At 41.6% G+C, this 20,970-nt stretch overlaps 1 protein-coding gene across 1 annotated transcript; it reads left to right on the top strand.

Annotated features, from left to right (window-relative positions):
• Positions 1-18,637: 18,637 nt before the first annotated feature.
• Positions 18,638-20,855, top strand: LOC18049233 (protein CURVATURE THYLAKOID 1B, chloroplastic). Its single transcript, XM_006444653.2, has 6 exons — positions 18,638-18,878; positions 18,961-19,064; positions 19,149-19,235; positions 20,265-20,327; positions 20,423-20,460; positions 20,599-20,855. The coding sequence occupies exons 1-6, from the start codon at positions 18,719-18,721 to the stop codon at positions 20,654-20,656; spliced, it is 510 nt and encodes a 169-aa protein (XP_006444716.1). The 5' UTR covers positions 18,638-18,718; the 3' UTR covers positions 20,657-20,855.
• The last annotated feature ends 115 nt before the right edge of the window (positions 20,856-20,970 follow it).

Genomic DNA, 20,970 nt, shown 5'->3' with positions numbered 1-20,970 from the left:
ATCTGCAGGTCAATCCAGGCAGACATTTCATTGAGTCGGTCACGCCATTTATGAGATGGAAGATCATCAAATGTGAACCATGGACCATTTGACGATTTTTGACTGGGTGGATTGGGCTGGGCTGGAGAAGGTTGGTTTGTGGCAGAAGATTCAGGCATTTCGTCTTCAACTTCGGAGGGAATATCAACATATGGTTCTGTATGAGAGGTTTGGCCTTGATCAGGTTGAGCCATCAGGATTTTGGTAATATCAGCATAGGACTTTTCAGAGTCACTGGTGGATGCTGAAGATTCTGAGTCGGTTTCGGTATGGCTATCTGAAACAGCTAGATTTGAAGCAGAAGTTTGATCGTCAGTAGATGAATGGATGACTGCGTGAGCAGTAAATTGGTTCATGGGTTCTTTATCTTTTGATTGGGCAGGGACTGATAAAGGAGCTGGTGGTGAGGTCGGTGTAAAAGTAGGAGATGGTTGGCCAGGGATGGTCAGAGAGGAAGGATGAAGAGGGGGAGGTCGAGGCTGCGGTCTAGGTTTGGGTTTAGGTTTAGGTGGCGGTGGCAAAGGATTGTCTCTGAAAAGAGTATGAGTCATGCCAAATAACTTGGAAGGGTCATATTGTTTAATAGGAGAGAGCATAGAGGCAAAAGGATGGTAAGTTGGACCGATAGAAGGAATAAGAGGTGAACTGGTGAAAAGGGTAGGTCTCTGTTTTTCAGATTCAATCTGAGCAAGTTCAGCTTTTAATCGCCTGATTTCCCTTTCCTTTTGGTCAAATTCGGGACCATTGTATCTGTGGGCTAGCATGGCTCGTAACTCTGAATCGAGTTGGCCAATTCTGGACTGGAGATTTTGGTGGATCTGCTGCATCTGAGCAGAGATGGAGTCAACCTTTGTCTCAAGCTGTTCAGTTCGTAAACTGATTTTCTCAACTTTGGAATTGATATTGACCAAAGTATCATTCTGTGCTCTAGCATTTTGGGTTTGCCAGTTGAGGACTGATTCAAAAGGTTTGGGAGGTTCTAGGTGGCCAATGGAGGTAATAGGTGAAGGGATAAAGGGTTTGGACACAACATTTCGTTGAGAATCTGTATGGGGTTCCAAAGGAGGAAAGGAAGAGTAATCTGAAGAAGTAGAGGAAAACATCATACAAGCCAGTGGTTGGACGGTAGGTGTTGGGTGTGAGAGTGGTGATGGAATCGCAGATTTGCAATGTTTGGCAATCCATGTGAGTTCTTTTCGGTAGATGGGTAATGGAGCCGGTGGAGGTGGAGGATCTGATGGTGGTTTAGGGTCACAGTGGTGACATGGAACAGGAGGTTTTTTCTTTTTGGGTTTCTTTTTCCTTGTGGTTGCGTAATCATCGTCTTCTTCCCAATCATCCCAGCAGGGACAATTTGGGGCACACATGCCGGAACCAGGGGCATCCCATAGGAAATGGCCATTGTGTTTGGCTGGATAAACAGGGTAGCCTTGAGAATTAAACCCTGTAATGGGCAGATCTTCCTGCGCTGTCTGAACAGCTGTGATCATTGAAGAATAGGTAAAGGAGAGCCTAGGAGGCTCTTGTGGAGCACTGGGGGGTGGTTTAAAAGTCATTCTGACTGTTCCATCATGTCGTCTTTCAAACATGCCGTCAGAGGTCTGAATTGGAGCTGTATTGTTGTGGAACTGTTCATAGTTGGAGATCCATTCAAGAGGCATAAGCTTGATGAGCTCATGACGGGGAATTTGTCGGGGAATCTGGATGATTGTCGGGATCTGGTCAGATTCTGCTAACACCATGAGGGTGTCAGAGTGGTGTTCTGGAGCGGGTAGATCTAAGGCATGATTTTGAAGCCTGTAGACCAGTTGGTGATGTAAAGTGGCAATTTTTGCAGAAGAAATTTGTTCAGCACCTTGAATCTGAACTTGGACTTTCAAGGTTGTGGGCAAATGGGGGTCTTGGAGAGAAAGATTGAAATTGGGATAGAAAGTGAGTAAAACACTTCCTGCATGAAGGGTTGTGAGAACAGTACCGATAACAGCATCTTGGTACTGTTTAAACCGGGTATCAAGCATAGCAAGTCGAGCGGTAACCGGTAATCCTTTTCTCCCATGAAGGGTAAGGATTAATCTGATGCCGCCAAGGTGGAGATGAGTATAACCTTCTCGTTTCCAGTTGGAGAGCAACTCGGAGGGAATCTCCAGAGTGACATATTGCTCAGCAGAGGTGGCTTGAAGAGCACACTGATCCAGGCGGGAAGACTGGATGTATTCTTTAGGGTGAGGGCGTCTGGTAGAGATAAGGGTGCGGATACTGCGGGTAAAGGAGCTAGGTCGTTTATACAACTGATAAGGGCTGAGGAGAGGGTAAGAAGATTCACTGATTTGGGCGGATTCAGGGATGTAGGAGTATTCTACAAGATTTTCAATTTTATTAGTAGTATGAGAAGTGCAAGATTTCGGTAAAGAAAGGGTGGAAGAAAGAGTAACAGGAGGTGAAGAGGAAGTGGATGCCATGAAGGAGAAGTTCTCTCTGCGCCTGAAGTGCTAGAGATCAATTTCGGTAAAGAAAGGGTGGAAGAAAGAGTAACAGGAGGTGAAGAGGAAGTGGATGCCATGAAGGAGAAGTTCTCTCCTCGTGTTTTTCTCTTACACCATGAATCCCTAAAACTCTTCTCTCTCTCTGCAAATGAAGTCCTAAGATTTGGACCAGTAGTCCGCAAGCTCGGGTTTCCAGCCGATATACCTCTGTAATCAAAAACCTTTAAAACATTTTTCTCAGGTTATACAACCCAAAACAGACTTTCCTTTAGTCTAAAACAGGGTACCAAACCAGATAAGAAATGATCAAAAGTTTTCTGATGCACAGGATCCTTAGAAAAGGCAAGTGCAGAGCATACTTCCTTAGGTTTTCAAAATGAACAAATTTAATTCTTTATTCTGTTTCTTTCTTAGGACTTCATTTGCAGAGAGAGAGAAGAGTTTTAGGGATTCATGGTGTAAGAGAAAAACACGAGTTTATTTCTTTCAAACTTCTATATCTTACAAGCAAGGGGAGAATCCTTTATATAGAGGAGGATTCGTGAGAAGATAGGACAGGACCCCTATCTTTTACATAATTGCACGACTTTAATTATTACAAAAGACAAAAGTGCTTTAATAATTAAAGCATGACTTGGACAAAAGTATTAAAGTAAAAACAAACTTTAATAATTATGCAAACATAAAGCGAAACATCATTATGACAACAAGACAAACTACTTTATTGAAAGCAACAAGACAAACAACTTTATGGAGAGCGGAGATTCATGTACTCGTCTTCGGATGAGCTTTCGGTCTCATCTGGGTCCGTATCACCAGAGTGAGGATGCTTTTGGAAGAAAGTTTTGGAGAGCTTTGGATGCTTACAGGAGGGACCACGGCATGGTGGATAAGGGCAATTATAGTCTCTGGGAGTACACTTCGGAGTATACTTAGGGGAAGTTTGGGTGGCTTTGTCAACTTTGGATGGTTGAGCTGGTCGTTTGGAAGATTGGGTTGAGGGTCCTGGTACGGAGGGGCCAGGTTCATCCATTGTTGGTTGGGGAAACTGGTGGAGGTGTTGGCTCAGAGGAAGAAAATCTTCCCATGGATCTTGTGAGTCTTGGTAAAGAAAGTCAGTGTAGTCTGGTCGTTCTTCTTTGATGATGATGCCAGTGGACTTAGGTTTAGATATAGCAGATGGAGTGGGTATCATGAGAAGGTCATGTTGTGGACCTAAGGAGGTGTGAGAGATATCTTTAAGTGGCGGAGGTTGGTGGTTTAATTGGCAAAGGTAATTGTGCAGGACGTCTTGTATGTCATTTTCAATCACAGCTATATGTGGTGCAGTGAACCATTCATATACCTGATCTTGAGTCCAAAAGAGATGGGTGTCTGGATGTTGGAAGTATGGCCTGTGAATAATAAAAACTGATGTGAACATTTGTGCTTCAGGGGCAGGCATACGGTCAAGGTTGTAAATTTCGGACAGTTGTTGCAGTTTCATTCTCCACCATGGGATGGGGGAGAACCATTCAAGTAGGGTCCAGGTAAGGGAGGTGGCGTTATCTGGATTAAGGAGGTGGTCCAGAGTGGGAGAAATGGGGAGGACTAACTTGGTTGCGTAAAGGACTGTTAGGCACCAGATGTACCATAACACGTCTTCAGTGGTGTCTCTGGTCGGATCAAGGGTTAAACCTGTAAGGAACAGATTTTCTGGGTGGAAAGTGGAAAAAGGAAAAGGGTCGGTGACAAGGTAGGCTTTCATGAAAAAGCGAAAGAGAGCTTTTCTTGCAAATTCTTGGATATCAAAAACAGAAGAGAAGGTTTTGTTGAAGGGAAAAGTTTTCTTGGTGAGAGCTTCTGGGGGTAGTGAGGTAGCCATGGAGATAATTGGAAAATGGTAGGTGGTGGAAAACAGGGTGAGAGGGCCTTGTGGTTTAGAGAGTCTGGAGAGCATATCAGGGATGAGGTTCTGGGATCCCTTTATATGCTTGACTGAAAAGTCATATTTGGAAAACCAATCTTTTAATCTGAGTAACATTTTTTCGGGAACAGTTTTACCTTTGAAATGAAAGATATTGGGGAAGGCTGAGCTGTCCATTCGGATGAGAAAATGGTGTCCAATCAGATGATACTCAAACTTTTTGATGCCATTCTTTATGCCTGAATCTTCTGCCACAAACCAACCTTCTCCAGCCCAGCCCAATCCACCCAGTCAAAAATCGATAAAGTGTTCCTTGTCATTGAGTTCTTCGAGGAGGATGGCACCCCATGATTCATCACTTGCGTCTGTCTGTAATATGCGCTTGCCATCAGTAATCAACTTTAAAGGAGGCGGATTTTGCGCAATCTGCTTGAGAGTAGTGACAGCACGTGTGTGGTCAGCATTCCATTCTGGGGGCTTCTTTTTCAATAAAGCCGAGAGATGATGAGTGTGATGGTCCACATGTGGGAGGAAATCACGGATGTAATTGATAATGCCGAGAAACTGTTGGATTTGCCTTTTGGAAAGTTGCTGATCTGGAAAGTGAAGCAATTCTTGGGCAATGTGCTTTCCTGGCTGGTAGTGTCCATCTTTAATGATCATACCAAGGAATTCAATATTATCTGTAGCAATGGTGCTTTTCTTGGCTGATAACATGATTCCATGACTTTGGATAATATCATAGAATTGGGACAATAGGTTGCGATGTTCTTCATGCGATCCTGAAAAAAGCAAAATATCGTCAATGTAAATCAATGCATGATGCAAAATGGGCTGGAAGATTTGGACCATGGATTTTTGGAAAATGGAGGGGGCAGTTTTGAGGCCAAAGGGTAGGACGGTCCATTGGAAATGGGCATTGGGAATACAAAAGGCGGTTTTGTAACGTTCGGAGGGTTCAATGCCGAGTTGCCAAAAACCAGATTTTAAATCAAATTTTGAAAAGATCTGGGCATTTTTAAGAAAAGTGAACATGCTTTGTCGGCGAGGTAAAGGGAATTTGTCATCTTGTAAAAACATGTTTAATGGCTGGTAGTCAATGACTAGGCGTTTCTTTCCTCGGACAATTTCAGAATGCTTTTCAACATAAAAGGCTTGGCAAGCCCATTGGGAACTTGTGGGCTCGATTAAACCTTGGGCTAACAATTGTGAACATTCTTGTTGGGCTAGGAGTAAGTCAGAAGGACTCATTCCTGGATGGGTAGCTTTAGTTGGGTTAATGTCTTCATTGAGTTTGAAGGGTAACTTAATGAAGAAAGACTTATTTTTCCACAATGGATTTGGATGGGTGAACTCAGAATGGGACTCTGGACAGAAACTCAAAAGTTTGGTTGAAATATCCTGGTAAGACTGGGGAGTTTCAGACAAATTGTAGAGTTTCAGAATGTTTGTGAATGGTTTGAACATGGACTTGACTCGGATTCCAGTGGGAATGATTTGGAGGTGTTTGATTTGGTGAAGGATGTCAAATCCTAATAAGATATCCTTATTAGGAAGAGTGGAACCAATAACCTTGGTCCAAATGACACAATTTGGGAAGATTTGAATACCAATGGATTTTTTGGTAATCAAAGAGGTGGTGAAGAGTTTGCCATTGACAGCTTTGAAATGTTCTTCAGACTGGGTCTAATATTCTGGTGGAAGAATATGGGGGTTCAACATGCTTCGTTGGGCACCAGTATCTATAAGACCAATTGCTGGAATGGGCCTTTGGAATTTTGAGGGCAAGATCTGGAGTTTGATGGATGGGATAGGAACTGTAGTATCAAGGGAGAGTAACTGTTGGTGGAAAATCACTTGAGACTGGTCACTATCTGAGTCAGAGGAATTTTGTAGTGCGAACACTGTTTCATCGTTGGGTTCATCTTGTTCAGAGAAATAGAATTCCAATTCATCTTTGGCAGGAGAGTAGTCTGTAGTTGCTTGAAGATGTTCAACCAACCGGATGGCCTTTTCTCTTTTGTTGGGACAATCTTTGGCATAGTGGCCTTTTCTCTTGCAGATGAAACATCTGCTTGATTGCTTTCGTTTGAATTCTCTGGAGGAGGAAGATTTCTTTCGGAAGAACCGGTAGGGCTTTCGGGATCTGCGAGGTTTGGATGAAAATTCTGGAGTTTTGAATTTCCGAAAATGCCGTTTTTTCTTTGAACTGCAATCGCAATCCTTTTTCTTGTGGCATTTGATCTGCAAATAAGGCTTTTTGCAAGCACTGCGGAAAGGTTCTTTGTCTTTCAACAGTTCTTTGAAAAACTGTTTTTGCTCGCAAAGTTTGTCAAGACAGGTTTTGGCAAGCTGGAAGATTTTGCCAAGGGAGATGTTGTCTAGGGAAAGATTGGATGCTGTAAGTTGTCTCTGGATGTCAGGTTGGAGTTCTTCGGGGAGGGAAGCCAGAAAGACATGCTTTAATGTCGGCTCATTGAATCCATTAAGCTTATAGAACAGCAGGGACATTCGCTTATAATGGAAGTCAAGATCCTTAGCATTGAGGGAGCAGCATTTCATGTTGAGGTAGTCTCGTCTGGCAGCTTCAAAGACTGCAGAAGGGTCGCCAAGGAATTGATCATGAAGTACAGCAAGAGCACTTGAAACTTCTGGAAGGTCAACAAACTGTAACTGGCGATATTGTCCTAACGAATCAAACCAATCTCTTAGAGCACCCGTAAAACGAGTAGCAAATTCTCTAAGGACTGATTGAGTTGTTGCTCCTGTTCTTAGCATCTGCAGGTCAATCCAGGCAGACATTTCATTGAGTCGGTCACGCCATTTATGAGATGGAAGATCATCAAATGTGAACCATGGACCATTTGACGATTTTTGACTGGGTGGATTGGGCTGGGCTGGAGAAGGTTGGTTTGTGGCAGAAGATTCAGGCATTTCGTCTTCAACTTCGGAGGGAATATCAACATATGGTTCTGTATGAGAGGTTTGGCCTTGATCAGGTTGAGCCATCAGGATTTTGGTAATATCAGCATAGGACTTTTCAGAGTCACTGGTGGATGCTGAAGATTCTGAGTCGGTTTCGGTATGGCTATCTGAAACAGCTAGATTTGAAGCAGAAGTTTGATCGTCAGTAGATGAATGGATGACTGCGTGAGCAGTAAATTGGTTCATGGGTTCTTTATCTTTTGATTGGGCAGGGACTGATAAAGGAGCTGGTGGTGAGGTCGGTGTAAAAGTAGGAGATGGTTGGCCAGGGGTGGTCAGAGAGGAAGGATGAAGAGGGGGAGGTCGAGGCTGCGGTCTAGGTTTGGGTTTAGGTTTAGGTGGCGGTGGCAAAGGATTGTCTCTGAAAAGAGTATGAGTCATGCCAAATAACTTGGAAGGGTCATATTGTTTAATAGGAGAGAGTATAGAGGCAAAAGGATGGTAAGTTGGACCGATAGAAGGAATAAGAGGTGAACTGGTGAAAAGGGTAGGTCTCTGTTTTTCAGATTCAATCTGAGCAAGTTCAGCTTTTAATCGCCTGATTTCCCTTTCCTTTTGGTCAAATTCGGGACCATTGTATCTGTGGGCTAGCATGGCTCGTAACTCTGAATCGAGTTGGCCAATTCTGGATTGGAGATTTTGGTGGATCTGCTGCATCTGTGCAGAGATGGAGTCAACCTTTGTCTCAAGCTGGTCAGTTCGTAAACTGATTTTCTCAACTTTGGAATTGATATTGACCAAAGTATCATTCTGTGCTCTAGCATTTTGGGTTTGCCAGTTGAGGACTGATTCAAAAGGTTTGGGAGGTTCTAGGTGGCCAGTGGAGGTAATAGGGGAAGGGATAAAGGGTTTGGACACAACATTTCGTTGAGAATCTGTATGGGGTTCCAAAGGAGGAAAGGAAGAGTAATCTGAAGAAGTAGAGGAAAACATCATACAAGCCAGTGGTTGGACGGTAGGTGTTGGGTGTGAGAGTGGTGATGGAATCGCAGATTTGCAATGTTTGGCAATCCATGTGAGTTCTTTTCGGTAGATGGGTAATGGAGCCGGTGGAGGTGGAGGATCTGATGGTGGTTTAGGGTCACAGTGGTGACATGGAACAGGAGGTTTTTTCTTTTTGGGTTTCTTTTTCCTTGTGGTTGCGTAATCATCGTCTTCTTCCCAATCATCCCAGCAGGGACAATTTGGGTCACACATGCCGGAACCAGGGGCATCCCATAGGAAATGGCCATTGTGTTTGGCTGGATAAACAGGGTAGCCTTGAGAATTAAACCCTGTAATGGGCAGATCTTCCTGCGCTGTCTGAACAGCTGTGATCATTGAAGAATAGGTAAAGGAGAGCCTAGGAGGCTCTTGTGGAGCACTGGGGGGTGGTTTAAAAGTCATTCTGACTGTTCCATCATGTCGTCTTTCAAACATGCCGTCAGAGGTCTGAATTGGAGCTGTATTGTTGTGGAACTGTTCATAGTTGGAGATCCATTCAAGAGGCATAAGCTTGATGAGCTCATGACGGGGAATTTGTCGGGGAATCTGGATGATTGTCGGGATCTGGTCAGATTCTGCTAACACCATGAGGGTGTCAGAGTGGTGTTCTGGAGCGGGTAGATCTAAGGCATGATTTTGAAGCCTGTAGACCAGTTGGTGATGTAAAGTGGCAATTTTTGCAGAAGAAATTTGTTCAGCACCTTGAATCTGAACTTGGACTTTCAAGGTTGTGGGCAAATTGGGGTCTTGGAGAGAAAGATTGAAATTGGGATAGAAAGTGAGTAAAACACTTCCTGCATGAAGGGTTGTGAGGACAGTACCGATAACAGCATCTTGGTACTGTTTAAACCGGGTATCAAGCATAGCAAGTCGAGCGGTAACCGGTAATCCTTTTCTCCCATGAAGGGTAAGGATTAATCTGATGCCGCCAAGGTGGAGATGAGTATAACCTTCTCGTTTCCAGTTGGAGAGCAACTCGGAGGGAATCTCCAGAGTGACATATTGCTCAGCAGAGGTGGCTTGAAGAGCACACTGATCCAGGCGGGAAGACTGGATGTATTCTTTAGGGTGAGGGCGTCTGGTAGAGATAAGGGTGCGGATACTGCGGGTAAAGGAGCTAGGTCGTTTATACAACTGATAAGGGCTGAGGAGAGGGTAAGAAGATTCACTGATTTGGGCGGATTCAGGGATGTAGGAGTATTCTACAAGATTTTCAATTTTATTAGTAGTATGAGAAGTGCAAGATTTCGGTAAAGAAAGGGTGGAAGAAAGAGTAACAGGAGGTGAAGAGGAAGTGGATGCCATGAAGGAGAAGTTCTCTCTGCGCCTGAAGTTCTAGAGATCAAAATAGAAAAAGCCTTAAATTATACCATTTTGGGCAAGAAATCGTGAATTTAGAAAACATGAAATTTTCAAGGATGGGTATGGCTCTGATACCAGTTATGGTGAAGTACGTGGCGTTGTTATACCAGAACTACAACAGTTAAAACTGTTCTTTGGACCAGTAGTCCGCAAGCTCGGGTTTCCAGCCGATATACTTTCGCAAAACTTTTAAAACATTTTTCTCGGGTTATACAACCCAAAACAGACTTCTTTCCAGTAGTCCGCAAGCTCGGGTTTCCAGCCGATATACCTCTGTAATCAAAAACCTTTAAAACATTTGAAAAGGCAAGTGCAGAGCATACTTCCTTAGGTTTTCAAAATGAACAAATTTAATTCTTTATTCTGTTTCTTTCTTAGGGTGTAAGAGAAAAACACGAGTTTATTTCTTTCAAACTTCTATATCTTACAAGCAAGGGGAGAATCCTTAAACTTCTATATCTTACAAGCAAGGGGAGAATCCTTTATATAGAGGAGGATTCGTGAGAAGATAGGACAGGACCCCTATCTTTTACATAATTGCACGACTTTAATTATTACAAAAGACAAAAGTGCTTTAATAATTAGTGCTTTAATAATTAAAGCATGACTTGGACAAAAGTATTAAAGTAAAAACAAACTTTAATAGCGAAACATCATTATGACAACAAGACAAACTACTTTATTGAAAGCAACAAGACAAACAACTTTATGGAGAGCGGAGATTCATGTACTCGTCTTCGGATGAGCTTTCGGTCTCATCTGGGTCCGTATCACCAGAGTGAGGATGCTTTTGGAAGAAAGTTTTGGAGAGCTTTGGATGCTTACAGGAGGGACCACGGCATGGTGGATAAGGGCAATTATAGTCTCTGGGAGTACACTTCGGAGTATACTTAGGGGAAGTTTGGGTGGCTTTGTCAACTTTGGATGGTTGTTTGGAAGATTGGGTTGAGGGTCCTGGTACGGAGTACGGAGGGGCCAGGTTCATCCATTGTTGGTTGGGGAAACTGGTGGAGGTGTTGGCTTAGAGGAAGAAAATCTTCCCATGGATCTTGTGAGTCTTGATAAAGGAAGTCAGTGTAGTCTGGTCGTTCTTCTTTGATGATGATGCCAGTGGACTTAGGTTTAGATATGGCAGATGGAGTGGGTATCATGAGAAGGTCATGTTGTGGACCTAAGGAGGTGTGAGAGATATCTTTAAGTGGCGGAGGTTGGTGGTTTAATTGGCAAAGGTAATTGTGCAGGACGTCTTGTATGTCATTTTCAATCACAGCTATATGTGGTGCAGTGAACCATTCATATACCTGATCTTGAGTCCAAAAGAGATGGGTGTCTGGATGTTGGAAGTATGGCCTGTGAATAATAAAAACTGATGTGAACATTTGTGCTTCAGGGGCAGGCATACGGTCAAGGTTGTAAATTTCGGACAGTTGTTGCAGTTTCATTCTCCACCATGGGATGGGGGAGAACCATTCAAGTAGGGTCCAGGTAAGGGAGGTGGCGTTATCTGGATTAAGGAGGTGGTCCAGAGTGGGAGAAATGGGGAGGACTAACTTGGTTGCGTAAAGGACTGTTAGGCACCAGATGTACCATAACACGTCTTCAGTGGTGTCTCTGGTCGGATCAAGGGTTAAACCTGTAAGGAACAGATTTTCTGGGTGGAAAGTGGAAAAAGGAAAAGGGTCGGTGACAAGGTAGGCTTTCATGAAAAAGCGAAAGAGAGCTTTTCTTGCAAATTCTTGGATAAAAACAGAAGAGAAGGTTTTGTTGAAGGGAAAAGTTTTCTTGGTGAGAGCTTCTGGGGGTAGTGAGGTAGCCATGGAGATAATTGGAAAATGGTAGGTGGTGGAAAACAGGGTGAGAGGGCCTTGTGGTTTAGAGAGTCTGGAGAGCATATCAGGGATGAGGTTCTGGGATCCCTTTATATGCTTGACTGAAAAGTCATATTTGGAAAACCAATCTTTTAATCTGAGTAACATTTTTTCGGGAACAGTTTTACCTTTGAAATGAAAGATATTGGGGAAGGCTGAGCTGTCCATTCGGATGAGAAAATGGTGTCCAATCAGATGATACTCAAACTTTTTGATGCCATTCTTTACCGCTAAGATTTCTTTAAACACGCTATGGTAGTGCTTCTGTGTTTCAGAAAAATGTCCACTAGCGTAAGCGATAAAGTGTTCCTTGTCATTGAGTTCTTCGAGGAGGATGGCACCCCATGATTCATCACTTGCGTCTGTCTGTAATATGCGCTTGCCATCAGTAAGCAACTTTAAAGGAGGCGGATTTTGCGCAATCTGCTTGAGAGTAGTGACAGCACGTGTGTGGTCAGCATTCCATTCTGGGGGCTGCTTTTTCAATAAAGCTGAGAGATGATGAGTGTGATGGTCCACATGTGGGAGGAAATCACGGATGTAATTGATAATGCCGAGAAACTGTTGGATTTGCCTTTTGGAAAGTTGCTGATCTGGAAAGTGAAGCAATTCTTGGGCAATGTGCTTTCCTGGCTGGTAGTGTCCATCTTTAATGATCATACCAAGGAATTCAATATTATCTGTAGCAATGGTGCTTTTCTTGGCTGATAACATGATTCCATGACTTTGGATAATATCATAGAATTGGGACAATAGGTTGCGATGTTCTTCATGCGATCCTGAAAAAAGCAAAATATCGTCAATGTAAATCAATGCATGATGCAAAATGGGCTGGAAGATTTGGACCATGGATTTTTGGAAAATGGAGGGGGCAGTTTTGAGGCCAAAGGGTAGGACGGTCCATTGGAAATGGGCATTGGGAATACAAAAAGCGGTTTTGTAACGTTCGGAGGGTTCAATGCCGAGTTGCCAAAAACCAGATTTTAAATCAAATTTTGAAAAGATCTGGGCATTTTTAAGAAAAGTGAACATGCTTTGTCGGCGAGGTAAAGGGAATTTGTCATCTTGTAAAAACATGTTTAATGGCTGGTAGTCAATGACTAGGCGTTTCTTTCCTCGGACAATTTCAGAATGCTTTTCAACATAAAAGGCTTGGCAAGCCCATTGGGAACTTGTGGGCTCAATTAAACCTTGGGCCAACAATTGTGAACATTCTTGTTGGGCTAGGAGTAAGTCAGAAGGACTCATTCCTGGATGGGTAGCTTTAGTTGGGTTAATGTCTTCATTGAGTTTGAAGGGTAACTTAATGAAGAAAGACTTATTTTTCCACAATGGATTTGGATGGGTGAACTCAGAATGGGACTCTGGACAGAAACTCAAAAGTTTGGTTGAAATATCCTGGTAAGACTGGGGAGTTTCAGACAAATTGTAGAGTTTCAGAATGTTTGTGAATGGTTTGAACATGGACTTGACTCGGATTCCAGTGGGAATGATTTGGAGGTGTTTGATTTGGTGAAGGATGTCAAATCCTAATAAGATATCCTTATTAGGAAGAGTGGAACCAATAACCTTGGTCCAAATGACACAATTTGGGAAGATTTGAATACCAATGGATTTTTTGGTAATCAAAGAGGTGGTGAAGAGTTTGCCATTGACAGCTTTGAAATGTTCTTCAGACTGGGTCCAATATTCTGGTGGAAGAATATGGGGGTTCAACATGCTTCGTTGGGCACCAGTATCTATAAGACCAATTGCTGGAATGGGCCTTTGGAATTTTGAGGGCAAGATCTGGAGTTTGATGGATGGGATAGGAACTGTAGTATCAAGGGAGAGTAACTGTTGGTGGAAAATCACTTGAGACTGGTCACTATCTGAGTCAGAGGAATTTTGTAGTGCGAACACTGTTTCATCGTTGGGTTCATCTTGTTCAGAGAAATAGAATTCCAATTCATCTTTGGCAGGAGAGTAGTCTGTGGTTGCTTGAAGATGTTCAACCAACCGGATGGCCTTTTCTCTTTTGTTGGGACAATCTTTGGCATAGTGGCCTTTTCTCTTGCAGATGAAACATCTGCTTGATTGCTTTCGTTTGAATTCTCTGGAGGAGGAAGATTTCTTTCGGAAGAACCGGTAGGGCTTTCGGGATCTGCGAGGTTTGGATGAAAATTCTGGAGTTTTGAATTTCCGAAAATGCCGTTTTTTCTTTGAACTGCAATCGCAATCCTTTTTCTTGTGGCATTTGATCTGTAAATAAGGCTTTTTGCAAGCACTGCGGAAAGGTTCTTTGTCTTTCAACAGTTCTTTGAAAAACTGTTTTTGCTCGCAAAGTTTGTCAAGACAGGTTTTGGCAAGCTGGAAGATTTTGCCAAGGGAGATGTTGTCTAGGGAAAGATTGGATGCTGTAAGTTGTCTCTGGATGTCAGGTTGGAGTTCTTCGGGGAGGGAAGCCAGAAAGACATGCTTTAATGTCGGCTCATTGAATCCATTAAGCTTATAGAACAGCAGGGACATTCGCTTATAATGGAAGTCAAGATCCTTAGCATTGAGGGAGCAGCATTTCATGTTGAGGTAGTCTCGTCTGGCAGCTTCAAAGACTGCAGAAGGGTCGCCAAGGAATTGATCATGAAGTACAGCAAGAGCACTTGAAACTTCTGGAAGGTCAACAAACTGTAACTGGCGATATTGTCCTAACGAATCAAACCAATCTCTTAGAGCACCCGTAAAACGAGTAGCAAATTCTCTAAGGACTGATTGAGTTGTTGCTCCTGTTCTTAGCATCTGCAGGTCAATCCAGGCAGACATTTCATTGAGTCGGTCACGCCATTTATGAGATGGAAGATCATCAAATGTGAACCATGGACCATTTGACGATTTTTGACTGGGTGGATTGGGCTGGGCTGGAGAAGGTTGGTTTGTGGCAGAAGATTCAGGCATTTCGTCTTCAACTTCGGAGGGAATATCAACATATGGTTCTGTATGAGAGGTTTGGCCTTGATCAGGTTGAGCCATCAGGATTTTGGTAATATCAGCATAGGACTTTTCAGAGTCACTGGTGGATGCTGAAGATTCTGAGTCGGTTTCGGTATGGCTATCTGAAACAGCTAGATTTGAAGCAGAAGTTTGATCGTCAGTAGATGAATGGATGACTGCGTGAGCAGTAAATTGGTTCATGGGTTCTTTATCTTTTGATTGGGCAGGGACTGATAAAGGAGCTGGTGGTGAGGTCGGTGTAAAAGTAGGAGATGGTTGGCCAGGGATGGTCAGAGAGGAAGGATGAAGAGGGGGAGGTCGAGGCTGCGGTCTAGGTTTGGGTTTAGGTTTAGGTGGCGGTGGCAAAGGATTGTCTCTGAAAAGAGTATGAGTCATGCCAAATAACTTGGAAGGGTCATATTGTTTAATAGGAGAGAGCATAGAGGCAAAAGGATGGTAAGTTGGACCGATAGAAGGAATAAGAGGTGAACTGGTGAAAAGGGTAGGTCTCTGTTTTTCAGATTCAATCTGAGCAAGTTCAGCTTTTAATCGCCTGATTTCCCTTTCCTTTTGGTCAAATTCGGGACCATTGTATCTGTGGGCTAGCATGGCTCGTAACTCTGAATCGAGTTGGCCAATTCTGGACTGGAGATTTTGGTGGATCTGCTGCATCTGTGCAGAGATGGAGTCAACCTTTGTCTCAAGCTGGTCAGTTCGTAAACTGATTTTCTCAACTTTGGAATTGATATTGACCAAAGTATCATTCTGTGCTCTAGCATTTTGGGTTTGCCAGTTGAGGACTGATTCAAAAGGTTTGGGAGGTTCTAGGTGGCCAGTGGAGGTAATAGGGGAAGGGATAAAGGGTTTGGACACAACATTTCGTTGAGAATCTGTATGGGGTTCCAAAGGAGGAAAGGAAGAGTAATCTGAAGAAGTAGAGGAAAACATCATACAAGCCAGTGGTTGGACGATAGGTGTTGGGTGTGAGAGTGGTGATGGAATCTCAGATTTGCAATGTTTGGCAATCCATGTGAGTTCTTTTCGGTAGATGGGTAATGGAGCCGGTGGAGGTGGAGGATCTGATGGTGGTTTAGGGTCACAGTGGTGACATGGAACAGGAGGTTTTTTCTTTTTGGGTTTCTTTTTCCTTGTGGTTGCGTAATCATCGTCTTCTTCCCAATCATCCCAGCAGGGACAATTTGGGTCACACATGCCGGAACCAGGGGCATCCCATAGGAAATGGCCATTGTGTTTGGCTGGATAAACAGGGTAGCCTTGAGAATTAAACCCTGTAATGGGCAGATCTTCCTGCGCTGTCTGAACAGCTGTGATCATTGAAGAATAGGTAAAGGAGAGCCTAGGAGGCTCTTGTGGAGCACTGGGGGGTGGTTTAAAAGTCATTCTGACTGTTCCATCATGTCGTCTTTCAAACATGCCGTCAGAGGTCTGAATTGGAGCTGTATTGTTGTGGAACTGTTCATAGTTGGAGATCCATTCAAGAGGCATAAGCTTGATGAGCTCATGACGGGGAATTTGTCGGGGAATCTGGATGATTGTCGGGATCTGGTCAGATTCTGCTAACACCATGAGGGTGTCAGAGTGGTGTTCTGGAGCGGGTAGATCTAAGGCATGATTTTGAAGCCTGTAGACCAGTTGGTGATGTAAAGTGGCAATTTTTGCAGAAGAAATTTGTTCAGCACCTTGAATCTGAACTTGGACTTTCAAGGTTGTGGGCAAATTGGGGTCTTGGAGAGAAAGATTGAAATTGGGATAGAAAGTGAGTAAAACACTTCCTGCATGAAGGGTTGTGAGAACAGTACCGATAACAGCATCTTGGTACTGTTTAAACCGGGTATCAAGCATAGCAAGTCGAGCGGTAACCGGTAATCCTTTTCTCCCATGAAGGGTAAGGATTAATCTGATGCCGCCAAGGTGGAGATGAGTATAACCTTCTCGTTTCCAGTTGGAGAGCAACTCGGAGGGAATCTCCAGAGTGACATATTGCTCAGCAGAGGTGGCTTGAAGAGCACACTGATCCAGGCGGGAAGACTGGATGTATTCTTTAGGGTGAGGGCGTCTGGTAGAGATAAGGGTGCGGATACTGCGGGTAAAGGAGCTAGGTCGTTTATACAACTGATAAGGGCTGAGGAGAGGGTAAGAAGATTCACTGATTTGGGCGGATTCAGGGATGTAGGAGTATTCTACAAGATTTTCAATTTTATTAGTAGTATGAGAAGTGCAAGATTTCGGTAAAGAAAGAGTGGAAGAAAGAGTAACAGGAGGTGAAGAGGAAGTGGATGCCATGAAGGAGAAGTTCTCTCTGCGCCTGAAGTGCTAGAGATCAAAATAGAAAAAGCCTTAAATTATACCATTTTGGGCAAGAAATCGTGAATTTAGAAAACATGAAATTTTCAAGGATGGGTATGGCTCTGATACCAGTTATTATTATTTATTGAAAAGATAAGACTGCAATAATTATTATTTATGTTTCTTTTAAAAAATATAATAACAATTCAATTTGATAGTGGGAAATATTTAATTAAAATAATATTAATTTATTCTTATTTGGTGAGTCTTTTGGAGGGGATTATATTTTTTTATACACTTATTTGCCACATCAAGAAGCAAATTGATATTTAAAAAGTAAAATTTAAAGAGATTTTTGGAGATGCTCTTACAACATAAGTCCATAAAAACAGAAAAATAAGAGGCCGTATAAAATATTTCAAGTTTTGGGCCGGTGGCCACAGAGCTACTCAATAGTTGTAGCAAGGCCGTCTCAAAATAGTCAGGCCCAAATATCGGCTGTTGGAGCTAGAGATTTGTTGGTTTTGGCCTTGATTGTTGTAGCTAGGCCCGAAGTCAGATTGGCCCATACTTGAGCTGCCTTGGTGACTGTGTCACTGTGACAAACCCGCTCGGTGACGGGTGGCAAACGTTTAACTAAATCCATATATGCAGCTAATAACAACTGAATTCAAATTAACATAAATAGTATATGTAGAAATTCTCAAATGCTGTCAATAAAATATGAAATTTCATGCAGATATAATTAAAAGATAAGGAAAATATAAATTATGATGTAATATTTTTTATTTTCCAGTTTTTGGGAGTCTTTGTTTTTTCCCTCATTTTTCAGTTGTGTTCGCACAAAATCTATATTTTAGCATCCGCCATCTAAAAAGTTATGGTTGTGTATCATCAATACATAAATTAAATTTTAAAGTGTTTGATAATTGGATGCTACTATGATTTAGAAACTAAATTAATTTTATTCTAAATTTGTACAATAAAAAATTTATAATACTTATAATATTTTATTAAAATTATCATTTAAAATTTTTATTTACCTTATTCTAACATATTTTATTTCATAGTTATTTTTTTTTCTTTATAACAATTATGGTTTAAAAGCCACAATACCTTAATACCAAATATACCTTTACTTAATACATAATTATCCTATTTCACAAATTATAGTTTGTACCGAAAATTTTAATAGATACAAAAATTCTTTAGTCTCAGTGTAATGCTAACCCCTTTCCCTCAAAATTCAAAAATTCACCGATGTTTAAAGACTGGGAGGAGGCACGTCCTGATATTTCAATCGCCATCAAGTACCTGCGGAGATATTTTCTTTCTAGTGACAGATTTTACTTGATTTCAATTTACCCGGCTGGGAAATATCTTGCCATTTGTTCAAATTCACCGACAATTCCTCAACTGGTTATTGCAAAGGCGGGTGATGCTAATTTGCTACAAAGAAAGATAACACAGTCGATTTTTTTAGGCACCAACGGAACAGAACAGAGGTCCTACCTGGAGCAGCGTATCCAATCAAACACCTTAAAATGCCTATCCAACTGCCATGTCAGCACTATCTGGATCAAACAAATGAGTGGCTATCTTGATCCAAACTTGGAGGAAGAAGCATCTCCACATTCCCAAGTTAGAATTATCAAATCAAACACACCCCACAAAACTAAAACCAGAATTTAAAAATTAAGAGAAAAAAAAAAGGGGAAAAGAGAACACAATAAACCACAACAAAATTAATTAACAATTATTTGCAACATTTTTCTTCAATTTTTGCCTCCTCTGTCTTCTCACAGGATCCCGTAGCCATGGCCTCCAGCGCACTCTCAATCTCTTCCTCCTCAACTCTTGTTGATGCCAAGGCTCCTCGCCAGTCCGCTCCTGCCTCAACACAATGTGTGTCTCTTCCTACACTCCCACCACCGCCGGTTCCCTCTCAAACCCGCCCTTGGAAGGCAACTACATATTGTGAGTCAAGTCACCTCACCTGATGGCTGATACATGCACTGCATACGGATCTTGTCATTAACATGGTCTTGGTATTTCTCAGGTCGAAAGATGGCCCGCAATGTCATGGCTATGGCAACAGGGGAGGCTCCAGCTGAAGTTGCTGCAACTGAGCTTCCAGAGATTGTCAAGACCGTGCAAGAAGCTGTAAGTTTCCACATTTTATCGATCAGGTTGCTAATTAATTGTTTTTTCTTTATTTTTTCAATTGTGACTTTATAATATGTACAGTGGGACAAAGTTGAAGATAAGTATGCAGTGACTTCACTTGCTGTAACTGTTGCTATTGCCGTATGGGGCTCTACGGGAATGATTTCGGTGAGATTCCCCCTGTGCATTTCCCCCGTGTTACCATTAGGTGGTCGTAGCTCTCCGATAAGGGAGAATTGCGTGGGATACACCTCATTTCTTTCAAAATATCTTATATATGCCTTAAATTATAATACTCTTAAATTTTACAGATATATACTTTAAAAAATTAGAGAGTACAAAAATAACCACAACTAAATCCTTATAAAACTGAATCCAAATCCTCAAGTCGGATAAATAGTCGAGAATACTCGACTTCAATCAAACCATACACAATTAGTAATTTGGCATAAATTTTTAACTTTTCCATGTTAATCGGGTAAATAGTCGAGAATACTCGACTTCAATTTAAATAAAAAATTGTCTGAAAATTTTTTAACTTTTTCAAATAAATCGAGTAAAGAGTCGAGAATACTCGACCTTAATTTAATTTTGCCCAACATTCATTCAACAAAAATTCTCGACTTTTCATTGAAATTCGATAACTGGTTGAAAATACTCTATTTAAATTGAAATGAAATTTTTATTTTTAATTAAGTCAGGTAAAAAGTTGAGTATACTCCACTTTGGTTTTGTTATTACGTAGAAGTCATGAGAGAGGAAGAAAATATAGATAGATAGTTTTTTTAGGTTATTTTTTACTTTTTATACTTTCATGAAATATATACATGTAATGGGGTATATATTTGATATTGAAAGACAAATGCGGCATATTTAAATAAAAGAAAAACCCTGACGATAACCCTAATAATTTTTATTTCACACGTGAGCCTTGGGTTAGAACTCAGAAGCTTGGGCATCCGTAAATCTTATTAAATTGTTCGGCCCAGATTGTTGGTGAAACTGGGTTCTAATATTAGTGTTAAGAGATCTTGAGCTTCTACCAATTCTAAAAACTAGCTTAAAATTCACAACCAACCCATTTCACAATTGATGTGAAATAATCCCAACAGTTACCATACGATTTTGTCGTCTTATTTTCTACATGTAATTCAATTCCCAAACATGAACTAGAAAAATTGGTCTTTTTTGTAACAGGCAATTGATAGGCTTCCTTTAGTTCCTGGAGTTCTCGAGCTTGTCGGCATTGGCTACACCGGGGTAAGTTGGAAAAATTAGAAAGATTTTGTTGCTAAATTCATATGTGTAGAAATTTTCTCTTATTTTCTCATGCTTCCGCTTTCTTTGTTGTACAGTGGTTTGCATACAAGAACCTGGTTTTCAAACCAGACAGGTAATTGCAGATTTTGCTACATCTTACGGACTCGACTGAAACATATTTTTCCAGTGTCATTTGAATTTATTTTAGCAGTTCTAAGAAATTTTCCTGCCCTCCTCGAGTGATGTTTAACACGTGGTTATAAGATTTCAGGGAAGCATTAATACAGAAAATAAAAGACACATACAAGGATATAATAGGGAGCAGCTGAAGGAAACCAAAGGAATAGTACGGCTGCTGAGATGATGAGGTAAAAGTTTCACTTTTTGAAGCGAATATCTTGCAGCATTAATTGAGTATAAGAATGTAAACAACAATGCTTCTTCTGTTGGCATTAGTTCCTAACCAGAGTAATTAAAACTCATGTGATGTACTTCTATCCTTTTAAATACATGTTTGTAACTACTAAATATTCCCTTTGCCTTTCTTTCCTTATTCTGAAGGCCCTGAACAACTTAAATAGAAAAGTTCACTCATGAGTTTATGACATGAAAGTTTCTTTTAAAGGAAAAGAATCCCAAGTTT

This window comes from Citrus clementina, unplaced genomic scaffold, assembly GCF_000493195.1.
Source record: "Citrus clementina cultivar Clemenules unplaced genomic scaffold, Citrus_clementina_v1.0 scaffold_3, whole genome shotgun sequence".
Taxonomy (NCBI): Eukaryota; Viridiplantae; Streptophyta; class Magnoliopsida; order Sapindales; family Rutaceae; genus Citrus; species Citrus x clementina.
Note: the sequence above shows the minus strand (reverse complement) of the source record. Positions and strands in the feature narration are given on the sequence as shown.

Excerpts from the sequence above, each read along its gene's own strand:
- LOC18049233 (XM_006444653.2), top strand. The coding sequence starts at position 18,719 with ATGGCCTCCAGCGCACTCTCAATCTCTTCCTCCTCAACTCTTGTTGAT. Across the intron at positions 19,236-20,264 it reads GCTCTACGGGAATGATTTCG|GCAATTGATAGGCTTCCTTT; the intron begins GTGAGATTCCCC and ends TTTTTGTAACAG. Across the intron at positions 20,461-20,598 it reads CTGGTTTTCAAACCAGACAG|GGAAGCATTAATACAGAAAA; the intron begins GTAATTGCAGAT and ends ATAAGATTTCAG.